Source organism: Erpetoichthys calabaricus, chromosome 17 (assembly GCF_900747795.2).
Source record: "Erpetoichthys calabaricus chromosome 17, fErpCal1.3, whole genome shotgun sequence".
NCBI classification, from domain to species: domain Eukaryota; kingdom Metazoa; phylum Chordata; class Cladistia; order Polypteriformes; family Polypteridae; genus Erpetoichthys; species Erpetoichthys calabaricus.
In genome coordinates, this window is record NC_041410.2 from 87,014,739 (window position 1) to 87,027,596 (window position 12,858).

At 43.3% G+C, this 12,858-nt stretch overlaps 1 protein-coding gene across 1 annotated transcript in view; it reads right to left on the minus strand.

Moving 5' to 3' along the window:
- The window catches only part of LOC114667304 (long-chain fatty acid transport protein 2-like), a 41,868-nt gene extending 29,438 nt beyond the window's left edge, over window positions 1-12,430 (minus strand). The window contains exon 1 of the mRNA XM_028822560.2: window positions 11,926-12,430. Coding sequence (XP_028678393.1) covers window positions 11,926-12,400 — 475 coding nt within the window. The 5' untranslated portion in view covers window positions 12,401-12,430. The remainder of the gene's footprint in view (window positions 1-11,925) is intronic.
- Between the last annotated feature and the right edge of the window lie 428 nt (window positions 12,431-12,858).

Here is a 12,858-nt window from a genome sequence, read left to right on the forward strand (position 1 = left end):
TGAGGACAACATGGCACCATGGGTTTAGCTAACCTGAATAATAATAATAATAATAATAATTCATTACATTTATATAGCGCTTTTCTCAGTACTCAAAGCGCTATCCACACAGGGAGGAACCGGGAAGCGAACCCACAATCTTCCACAGTCTCCTTACTGCAAAGCAGCAGCACTACCACTGCGCCACCTGTGAGGACATCTGAACCTGTCTGGGGTGCCATGCTGTTTTCATGTGTGTTTTCTCCACACAAAGTGAAGTCTGGCAGCGCTAAGCTGTGCCATTCTGGATGTGTGACAGGAGAAATGTGTGACAAATCGTGTTATGTAATATCATCTACTGTTGAATTCTGCTCTGTACTTGTCATATTGTATTGAGGATTACTTGTGTCTGCGGTGGGTTGGCACCCTGCCCGGGATTGGTTCCTGCCTTGTGCCCTGTGTTGGCTGGGATTGGCTCCAGCAGACCCCCGTGACCCTGTGTTCGGATTCAGCGGGTTGGAAAATGGATGGATGGATGGATTACTTGTGTTCTGTTCTGTGTATTGTATTGTATTGACCCCCTTTGTTTTTTGACACCCACTGCATGTCCAAAAAAGGGGTCTCTCTTTGAACTGCCTTTCCCAAGGTTTCTTCCTTGGTTTTTTTGGAGTTTTTTCCTAGTCAAGGCTGGGTGGGCTGTCAAAAGGCAGGGCCTGTTAAAGCCCATTGTGGTTCTTCTTGTGTGATTTTGGGTGATGCAAAAATAAATTGTATTGTATTGAATTGTGGACCGGCATGCGGGTTTAGGCTGATCTGTGGGTTGTGCACATTAGGAAAAGCATGGATGCAACTGATTTTTCTAATTGCACATTAAAAGGAACAATTCATAGAAATGGTTCATCATAGTGTGCAGACAAAATCTGCATAGTGCTGATAAAAAGGACACTTTTTTTTTGTTCTTTATTTCGCCTTATACAATTTCTTGTATTAGGAATTTGTTAGTTTGCGCATACCCCTTGGGGTCAGAGCGCAGGGACAGCCATTGTACAGCGCCCCTGGAGCAATTACAGGTTGAGGGTCTTGCTCAAGGGCCCAGCAGAGTAGGATGTCTTTTGGCAGTGATGGGGATTCGAACCGGCAACCTTCGGGATACCAGCACAGATCCTTAGCCTCAGAGCCACCACTCCGCCCTACATGGACATGTGGAAGCTGCAATACTCTTCAGTAGCAGTCTGCCAACTCCATGCTGCTCTATGGCAGTCGTCTCATGTCCATAGCCTTAACACGGAGTTAAAAAACCTGTAGCAAGAATTAAATTAGCTGCTTGATACAAAAAAGACAAAAAGAATAGAAAGTGACATATTGGAACCTGAGATTAATAAACACAATACACAGCATACAGGTGCACCCCAGTGTTATGAAATGGTGACACCAACATAGCAAAAAGACCCACAAACCAGGCCAGGGCCTTCATTGGCCTGCCTAGAGACGGCCTCACCCTAGGCAGCCTGAACCCAAACTTGACCAGAAAGGCTTTGGCCTACACTGGCCCAAAAGGAGGCTTGGATTTCAAAGTCTTTTAAATGTTTTAGAAACACAAAGATGACCCAAAAAAACACCCTTCAAGGGAGAGGAAACCATAAAACATCCAGCTGGGTAGGATATACGGCTCTGTATCGAAGGAGTGACATAACAAAGGAGTGACATAAATACCAGATTAAAGATGTGACAAGATGAAAAACGTATCATTTGGTTGCTGTATTTTTGTAATGTCTAGCATTTTGTGATAATTTGTCTTTTACATGTCTTTAGAAGATGAGTTTTAATTGGATATTTAACATGCTGACCTCCACAGTGGAGAACACACAAATTTGTTCTTGATTCCAACATAAAATCAGGGTGTTATTTTAATATGCTTTTTCTAAATGCATCTTGTTTTTGAGGAAAACTCATAATTAAAATGTATTTTCTCATATCAAATATCTATTTGCATCACCTCCTGGTTGGCACATGGAATAAAAAATTATTTGTGCACGCCAACTGCGTGATAACTTGGCTAGATCTAATATGTTAGATCTTACGCAATTTGTGGCCATCGAATGTTGCGGTTTCCATTTGAACTTCATAGTGGTGGCACACTAATCCCTGAGAGCTATTCAGATGGTTGTGGTTCTACATACTGTATGTGAATTAGATTTGTGAAAAATAAAATATAGAAAAGCTAACTGAAGGTTATGAATGTTTTGTTCTGTTCTGTGATGCCACCCTGATTTCTCATTCTCATTTTGGATGCCCACCATCCTCTGTTAAAATGAGACACCCACAAATGTGCTCGTGTTTGGTGCTGCGGCCCTGAAGGTGGTTTATGAGATAAGTGGCGTGCAAAAGTATTCAATCTCCTTGGAAGTCATCATCACTTTCTGCATGACACTAGATTTGTACATGTATTTATCCATTCAGTATTTGGAAAGTGAACTCTTATGCTGTAGAAACAGATTTCCAAAGTCAACATAAACCATTTTCTGTAGATATTTAACTGAAGAGGAACAACTCCAAAGTTCGTGTTTGCGTAAGTATTTAAACCTCAGTGCTTTAGAAGCTCCAGGCTTACACAAATGAGGTGTCAGTCATAATTAAATATAATGAGGTGCTACTTGTGAGTCCTTCATAACTCTCTGGATAGAAAAAGTCCCCTTGGTAAGGGTCATAGTCTTTGTTGGACAGTCACTGCAAAAATGAAGACAAAGGAGCCTTCTGCTGATGTGAGAAGTCATTGAAATGCACAAGGTAGGAAACGACAACAAAAAAGTATCAAAGAGTTTGAATGTCTTGTTGTGCACTGTGGGGTCCATCATCAGAAAGTGGAAGGTTCATCACAGCTCCCCGACTCTTACCAGAACAGCCCATCCCTCCAAACTAAACATCAGAGCGAGAGAGAGACAGAGATGTACTTTTATCTTATGTTCGTTTATAAGTGAATGTGGCTGTGATTACGTCCCACGTGTTTTGTGGGTGGCTCCTCAAGGGGCAGGGCCACCTGCCAATCACCTCCAGGTACGGCCTTCCACCCTATTAACGGGAGGGCCTTCCATAGTTCCTGGCGGTTCATTACAAGTGCGCTAGGCAGCGGAGTGTCTCTTGTGTTTCCCTGTGCCTTCATATTGCTTTTTGCACCTTCTAGGTTTTTTGACCCCCTGCTTTGTTTTTTGACAACGCTTTTTGGATTCTATATTGGGATTTTTGTTTACTGTGTGCATTCTTTCCCTTCAGGCAATTCCATCATGCTCATTTTGTGAAAGTGAACCTTTTAATTTCTAAATATTTTGCAAGACTATTTTTGGCGTCTAGTTTTTTTCCCCCCTCCTAGTGGGCAAATATTGAAAGCGTTTTTGGTACCTGTGCTTTTGAGACTCCTGAGTCACGATAACTATAGTCAAGAGCACTGCAACTGTGAACTGTTGGTAAGTCTAAAAACAGACAAACGTGAGTGGCGACAGAGACGTGACATATAACTGTAGTATACAGGAAAAGTATTTGATAAGAGTGGATTTACGTTTTAGGGAAACACCTTTTCCACAATTTTAAAGCCTGAAATGAAGAAACCAAAAACTAAACAAAACAAAAGCAAAAAATCCAGAAACTATAGAAAGTCAACACACCTCCACATAGACAATGAACCTCCGCTGGGACCATTGCCAAGATCTCTGAATAAAGGCTAAAGGTGGTCCAAGAAGCACTGATGTCAGGGTGGTCCCACCACTTGAGGTTCCACAAAGTATAAAGAATGTATTATATTTATTTATTATTTTGTTTTTTTTAACAGTATTAACAGAAAAAAACAAAAAGTAAAAGCATATGGACAATAACAATTCAAGAACAAAAATAACTGAAAATGTAAGATGGTACTAAAACACACCTTATTATTATTATCATGTGTAAGTGCCACACGAGACGGACGGGCATCCCGACCAGGAGAGGGGAAGGTGCCGTACTCGAACAAGACTCCCCAGGTAGATAGACGGACATCCCAGATGAAGGAGAGGAAGATTTCTTACCCGGACAGGAAGCCCCAGGAAGATATATTTGGAGTGCTTTCCCTGACTGGGATAAAGGCGAATGACTGTCACTGGGGGCTGTTTATTCACCTAGGACGCTAGATAGCAGCAGCCCTGGTATTGGTGCCTGGTAGGAAACCAGAAGGGCATGCTGGGAAATGTAGTCTGTGGGGTTCCCGGGTGCAATAAGAGGGAGCTGTGGGGAATTACACTCCCTGCTATTGGGAACTTCCGTATGCCCTGGAAGTGCTTTAAACGGACAAAAGCCCCGGCACCAGAAGCACTCCCGGGTCCTCAATAAAGGGGGCCACACTGCCTGGTCCAGGTGAGTGGGAGCTGGGAGGAAGGAAGGCAACACTCGACTGGAGGAGAGCAACGCGGTGGTGAGAGAGAAAGGAAGGAGAGGCGACTTGTGTGTTGTGCTCGTGTATACAAGGAATTTGTGTAATAAACTCCCCTTTTTTTGAACCCGGCTGTGTTTTGTGTGTCTGTGTTTGGAGTTTAGGGCTCTGTGGCGCCCCCTAGCCTTCACACATGAAATTTGTTTTGGGCTACTTTGGACTTTTTTTTTTACTTTCTATTTATTTTTTTCTTGTTCTTTGTGTATGTTTTGATGTCATCTAATGTTCTGTCACGTTGGTTACTTTGGATGCTTCCCTGCACTGATGCTGTGGTGAGCAAATGCACTTATTAGTTCCATAATGGATGCCAAGCTATTTAAATGCAAAGGTTCAAAGAGACTCACCTGTCTGGACTTAACCTTAAAAATAACAGTAAGAGGGTAAACGGATGAAAGAGTTTCGTTTGTTAAGAATGTCTGGTTTCCAATCTGACCACTCAGCTGGCACCATTTACAAAAGTTCCCAGGCTTTTGTGGCCTTGTATAATCTTTTGGCTTTGAGTTCTGCTTCATGCCTTTGATTTCTGCCTCTCCCATAATATACAAAGTAATTGTCATGGCATGCTCTCCCGGTCAGCATCTGCTAGAAGATAAGGCGTTTCTTAATTCAGACTATCAAGCTTCCTTGACAAGATACTCTTTTGTCCCAAAATCTCATCCAGGTCTGTGTGAAAGTTGTCATACATCACGTGAGACACAAATCCACTGACTTCATTAGTCGACTAATCCACTCAGGAGGAGGTGTGATTTAAGACAACAATTCAGACTTGTATAACTGAAGTGTGGACAAGCGACAGACTTTGATCTTGTTTAGGGTCACACAATAAAAGTTATGACTCTAGGGACTGGAGTTGAATGACTTAGCACCTGAGACACACTTTTTTCTCACCCTCGTGGTATCACTAACTCCAAATCTTGAGATGACGTGAACAGAAACCTGACAAAGTACAAACAACTTGACATGAAATAAACTAAAAAATACATAATGGTAATGAAAACTAAGTTCAGAAGAGAACTCCCCATGTATAAAATGCCCAAAATAGACAAAAACACATTCATAGAGACGAGCGGATACTACGGCTGCCATCTTATTTAAAATCGAGAAGCAGTTTAGTTTAGATTAGATTAGATAAGATCACAAATACTTTTATTAATTCAAATGCATACTGTCATGAAACTGGGGAGTTCTGAAGCACAGGCACCAAAGCACTTTCCAAAGTTGCCCACTAGAGGGGGTAAACACAATCAAAACAACCCCAACAAGAAACCAAAAAAGGTGCCAAGAGAGATTTTTATAAAATAAAAGGTATATTTTCAAAACACTTTGCAATGCACAAAACTCCGAAGAGCTCAAAGAACTGCCAAAAAAAGGCAAGGCAATCCATACGGAACAAAGTCCCAATATAGAATCCAGAATGCGTGGTCAAAAAACAGAGCTGAGGTTCAATAAAATCAAGGAACACAGTCCCGAAACGAAAATCCAAAATCGAAGATAAAAACAGAGCACAGGGTCGAAAATCCACAAAACACAAGGCAGTAGCAGTCGTAATAACACAAGTCACACTCCCCACTCCCCAGCGCATTCGCAGTGACCTGCCAGGAACTATGGGAGGACCTCCCTTACATTGGGTGGAGGGCTGTTTTTGGCAGGTGGCCCCGCCCCTTTGGGAGCCACCCACAAAACACAAGGGTTATAAACCTAGGCCCCGCCCCTTTGGGGGCCACCCACAAAACACAAGGGCTATAAACCTAGGCCCCGCCCCTTTGGGAGCTACCCACAAAACACAAGGGTTATAAACCTAGGCCCCGCCCCTTTGGGAGCCACCCACAAAACACAAGGGTTATAAACCTAGGCCCCGCCCCTTTCCCAACACACAAAAAAATGTAGAAATGTAGAAAAATGTACATTATACATAAAATAAACTTTAATACAAATAAATGGCATAAAAGTAAAAACAAACAAGAAACAAACAAGCTTAGAACACCAACTGGGGGAGAATGCTGGCTGAAACATGACACATGCCACAGCAAAAACACAGAATACTAGGATTAAGAATATAAGGTGATAGAATAAAATCGTATAAAATAAAATATATACTTTTTTTTTAAGTAAAACGATTTTATTTACTTTAGTTATAAATGCACTAAAAAGCAAAAAAATAATTTTTCTTTAATGAGACTAAATAAAATCATGGGGTGCACATAAATTAATTGATTTAAACAATTTTTGAAGGTTGTTTAGCATGGTGGGAAATTACAATGTTTTATTTTAATATATTTTATAATGAAAGTAGCTATTCTATTAATTGATTGAATGAATTAATTTATGTGCGACCCACTATTTTATTTATTCACATATAACCACGAAAATTCTGGTTAAAGAAAAATGAATTTTTTGCTTTTTAGTGCATTTATAACTAAAGTAAATAAAATCGTTTTACTTAAAAAAATTGATATATTTTATTTTTTACATTTTAGTTTTTGAGTGTTTTGCAAATTATTTTTCTTTAATAATTTTCCTAGAATGGGAAGCTTCTTTAAAAGTATTACATATTATATCTTCTTTGCAGAATTATTGGAATATTAAAAAGAATGATATTTCGGTCTCTCTGTTTTTCTGTTCAGGCTCTTATGGGATTAGCGCTCGGTCGCTGCAAAAATAAAAATATCGACGACAGAACGGCAGGCTTACGACAATACTTCCTCATCGTGATCATCAAGGCTACTCCTTCACAAGAGTACACAAGTCAAGTCGGCAGGCGTATTTACCGACTACTCCACTCAACTGGGGGCAATCTGATGGGTCTGTCACTTGTGCGCTCCTACATCTCGCTCTATTCTCTCTCCGTCATTGCTGTGTGTGCGTTAATTGGAATTGCTTAACCATTAATTAAAGTGAAATTTGTTACGTAATTGCATCGGTTTTGACGGATTATTGTGTTTTCATCGATACTGAACACATATGCAAAATTTGAAGAAATTCGCTTCTCGAAAAATGAGTTTTAAAATCAATTGCAAGATTTGACCCAGACAAGCAATAAATAAACAAAAATAACAATGGCTTAGTCTATTGTGTTCAGTGAGGGGGGGATTGGGGGGTCCTCTTTGGAGAATCGCTGACAAACATCTTCTGGTGGACAGGGCGTCGCAACTTGAGGAATTGCTACCAAACATCACTGGGGAGGGGGCTCCCTCGAAGATTCAGCAAACAGCATCTGGGGGGGGGGGGCTGTTTAATAGCAATTCTTTACATTGATATACAGTAATCCCTCCTCCATGGCGGGGGTTGCGTTCCATAGCCACCCTTAAGAAAAGAAAATCCGCGAAGTAGAAACCATATGTTTATATGGTTATTTTTATATTGTCATGCTTAGGTCACAGATTTGCGCAGAAACACAGGAGGTTGTAGAGAGACAGGAACGTTATTCAAACACTGCAAACAAACATTTGTCTCTTTTTCAAAAGTTTAAACTGTGCTCCATGACAAGACAGAGATGACAGTTCTGTCTCACAATTAAAAGAATGCAAACATATCTTCCTCTTCAAAGGAGTGCGCGTCAGGAGCACAGAATGTCACATAGATAGAGAAAACAATCTCTAGCAAACAAATCAATAGGGCTGTTTGGCTTTTAAGTATGCGAAGCACCGCGGCACAAAGCTGTTGAAGGCGGCAGCTCACACCCCCTCCGTCAGGAGCAGAGAGAGAGAGAGAGAGAGAGAGAAAAACAAGCAAGCAAAAATCAATACGTGCCCTTCGAGCTTTTAAGTATGCGAAGCACCATGCAGCATGTCGTTTCAGGAAGCAGCTGCACAGAAGGTAGCAACGTGAAGATAATCTTTCAGCATTTTTAGACGAGCGTCCGTATCGTCTAGGTGTTTGAACAGCCCCCCTGCTCAATCCCCCTACGTCAGGATCAGAGAAAGTCAGCGCAAGAGAGAGAGAGAGAAAAGTAATTTGGGTAGCTTCTCAGCCATCTGCCAATAGCGTCCCTTGTATGAAATCAACTGGGCAAACCAACTGAGGAAGCATGTACCAGAAATGAAAAGACCCATTGTCCGCAGAAATCCGCGAACCAGCAAAAAATCCGCGATATATATTTAAATATGCTTACATATAAAATCCGCGATGGAGTGAAGCCGCGAAAGGCGAAGCGCGATATAGCGAGGGATCACTGTAGTGCTTTCTCACTCCTCATAGTGAGTGGGGAGCCACTTCAACCACCACTAATGTGTAGCATCCTGCTGGATGATGTGACGGCAGACATTTTTGTGCCAGTGCACTCACCACCCGTGAGCTATTAGGTGGTGAAGTGGTGAGAGAGAGAGAGACAATTAGAGGCAGGGGATGATTGGGGGGGGGGGGGGGGGCACAATGCCAAGGTCATGGTGGGCAGTTTAGCCAGGTTAGCTACACCTTTCTCATTCACTTCAATTGTAATTCACGACTCAGCGCGGCCCAATTAGAGATATCTCGCGACCCAGAATGGGTTATGACGCCTACTTTAAGAAACACTGGAGTGGAGTTTGCATGTTCTCCCCTTGTCTGTGGGGGTTTTCCTCTGGCTGCTCCAGTTTCCTCCCACAGTCCAAGGACATGCAGGTTAGGTGAACTGGTGATATTCAGTTAGCCCCAGTATGTGGTTGGTGTGTGTGTGTGTGTCTGTGTGTATCCTGCGATGGACTGGCGCTCTGTGCAGGGTTTGTTCCTGCCTTGTGCTCCATGCTTGCTGAGATAGGCTTCAGCAGAACCTCGTGACCCTGTTCAGGACTAAGCAGGTTAGAAAATAACTAACTTGACTGACTGACACTATTTATTATTATTATCTATTTACTTGCCTATTGTTTATTTATTGATTTATTTATAGCATTGTATAGCTCTTTGCCTGTTTTGAACTTGTCCTGTGTTTAAGTATATGTTGCACTGTGGACTGCAGAAATGTCATTTTGCACCACTGTATGCTGCAATACGGTGTATGGATGGTGTAAGTGCCAAACTGGATGGATGGGCATCCCGACCAGGAGAGGATAAGGTTCCTTACCTGGATAGGAGGCCCCTGTTGGATGTACAGGCATCCCGGGCTGGATGTGTTTTCAGTACTTTTCCTGGTCAGGAGAAAATGGAAGGACAGAGACGGACTGTCTCTGGGGGCTGTTTGCTCCCCCAGTATGCTAAGTGGCAGCTTCCCTGTGGCAGAGCTCCCATTCATACTCCTGCAGGGCACCTTGGGACATGTAGTCTCAGAAAATTAAACTCTTTGGAGCAAACATCCAAGCAACCAACATCTAATAAACACCTGGCGCTGCTCCTCACTTGCCTAATACCACAGTGACACATAATGGTGACAACAGTATTATCACTAGGGGGGTTACGGACTGCACCTGTTGACCCCATCAGAGGTGGTGACACCCAAATGACTACGTCTATAAAATGTCTGTGCTGAAATCAGCCAGGGGGAACTGCTCCATGATGCAATCAAGTGACCATGCACCATTTCATTGTGGGAATTACTGTGCTGCATGAAACGGCCGGGCTTCTACATGCTGCATTGTTTAAAGTATAATCAACTCTCTAGGGGTCTTGATCTGGCCTTGGTTACCGTACTGTGTGACACCAACCCTAGTGACGCCACTGGGTTCATGCTAAGAGGGTGCTTCTCAATACGGACAGGGAGACTGGTCAGAATTTAGGGAAGGATGAATGCAGCTAAGTACAGAGAGGTCCGTGAAGAAAACCTGCTCCAGAGTGCATGTGACCTCAGACTGGGGCAACAGGTCGCCATTCAGAGCCACAATGAGCCAAAACGTACAGCCAGGATAAAGCTGGAGTGTCTCTGGGACAAGTCTCTCTCTGAATGTCCTTCAGTGGCCAAGCCAAAGCCTATAGAACCTCGGTGGAGAAACCTGAAGATGGCCGTTTATAGTCACTTCCCATCCAATCTCATGGAGCTTGAGAGGACATGCCAAAGAAAAATGGGAGAACCTGCAAAAATCCAGGTGTGTAAACCTGGTAGAAAGTCATCAAGAAGACACAAAGCTGAAATTGCTGCCATCGGGGCTTCTACAAAGTAGCGAGTTAAGGGTCTGAATGCTTACATAACGGAGACATTTCAGTTCTCAGTTACTAGAAAATGTGCAAAATGTTTTGAAATCTTTTCACTTTGTCATGATCAGTTATTCAGTGTAGATTGATGTGGCAAATTTGTCCATTTAAAATGGAATCTACAACACAATAAAGTGTATAGAAGGTGATGGGGTCTGAATGTTTTCTGAATCCACAGTATGTATGCTCTGTGACACTTCATTTTATAACATTGGGTAGCCATAAGAAAAACATTTTCTTCATCACATTACCCTGATATATATCTATCCATCCATCCATCTATTATCCAACCCGCTACATCCTAACTACAGGGTCACGGGGGTCTGCTGGAGCCAATCCCAGCCAGCACTGGGCGCAAGGCAGGAAACAAACCCCGGGCAGGGCGCCAGCCCACCGCAGACAACAACAACAACAATAATAATAATAATAATAATGTAACAGTCACCGAGATGGAAAGACCAAGACACACACCGAATGGGAGTTAAACCTAAAAACGGGCGCGTTTATTTCATAACAAATGATTTTCAGAAGTCTCCTAGCACAGGGGTCCCCAACCCCCGGTCCGCGGTCCACTACCGGGCCGCAGCCGTCTGACAGCCGGACCGCAGCCGTCTGACAGCCGGACCGCGAGAGAACTGCCGGCAAGGGAGATTCACTCAGACTTTTCAGAATGCTTGGCGGGCGGGGCTTTGCAGCGGCGCAGAGAGAAGAGAGAGACCGAGGTGAGAGAGTATTACAGCAAAGTATTGTTACGGTCCCGACAGTTTCCCCATATGACACGAGTCTATAGAAATCGCGTTACTACGAAGTACATTCAGCAGATGCTTTCATTACAACGAAGTGACCTTGAAATGCCTGAATGAATCATCCACAGAGCAGTTAGATCTGTGGTCGCAGCTCAGTTGTACACATTTGCACAACGATCCCCAAACAGAAACAATGTAAAAAAAAATTATTTCTTCGAACTTAACTCGTACTGTTTTTTTTTTGCTGTTTTTGTTTTCTGTGGTTTTCAGTGATTCCTTTTGCTTATTGCTTGTCAACATTTGAAAAACATCCATTGGAATTTAACTAATTGTCACCCTCCTATAGAAACGGCAGACACGAAAAAAAGATAGCAGTGTTAATGTGTGTGATGTGCAATCTGTTGGAATGACAAATGCAAAGCATATATGTCTTTGTTATATGCAAAAAAAGAAGAAAAATCTCGGGTTGCAAACGTATGCGAACTGCTTAATAACTTAATAATAATAGAAATGTTATGTAAATTGTGTATAAAACTGCACAAAACCCCCAACCACCCTTCCGTTGCGGTACATCTGGCACACTTTCACCCGAGAACACTGAACCTTTATCGCAACTGACCCTTGCCATGCACGGCTGTAGCTTACCCGCAGCCACGAGCAACACGTTGGCCCCGCAGCACGTGAAGCAATGCAGCAGCGACTTGGCTCGGATGTTGTAGTTGAGCAGGCTGGCTATACAGCCCAACTTGGCCAAGGCCAGCCAGGTCCACAGAAAGTTAGGCTCGTTCCCTAAAAACACCGCCACGCAATCCCCAGGGCTCAAGCCGGCATGATTCCGCAGAGCCCGAGCCACTTTGTTGCTGTGCCGGTCCGCCTCCTGGTAGCTGAACACTTGGTCCTCGAAGATGATGAAAGGTTTTTCGGGCTGTTTTTTTACGTGTTCTAGAAAGCCGTCCAGTACGCTGTAGAACGGTTTCTTCTTGGAGTAGCGGGATATCCGAACTCCGCAGCGCAAGTACTGAAACAAGTAATTCGCATCCTGCCAGAAGTACGGAAAAGAGTGGCGCAGCAGCGGCGGCAAAAACACCAGGAGCGCAAGCAGCGCACAGATCGCGTACATGATGAAAGGAGCGCTCCTCCGGTGCCCAAGCTGGCTTTATAAACGCAGGAGTGAACATTAACCGAGGGAGGAGCAGCGCCGGGCACAAGTCCTGGATTCGATCGAGTGCGCCACACACCTACCGGACGAGGAAACGGGGGTACTAGACGTCATGGCAGACGGAACCCCAGTGAGAGCTCAGTATAGGACTAACTGGTTCATATTACAGCTGGGTGTCAGTCCGAGGGATGTTTGTACAGTATATATTCTTTTCGTGCTCACGTGGTTTTTCCCATTTCCTCACACATCGTCAAAAACGTAAATTAATGTTGCACTCTTGCGGTCATCTAAGAGCATTTTGTTATTTATTTGGGGTGCTTTGGGGAGTCCGTTGATAGGATGCAAAGTGTGCCTGCGAAAAAAAAATACGACCAATCATCCAACTCCTTTAACGCATTGGGTCAAAAGACGGACATGTT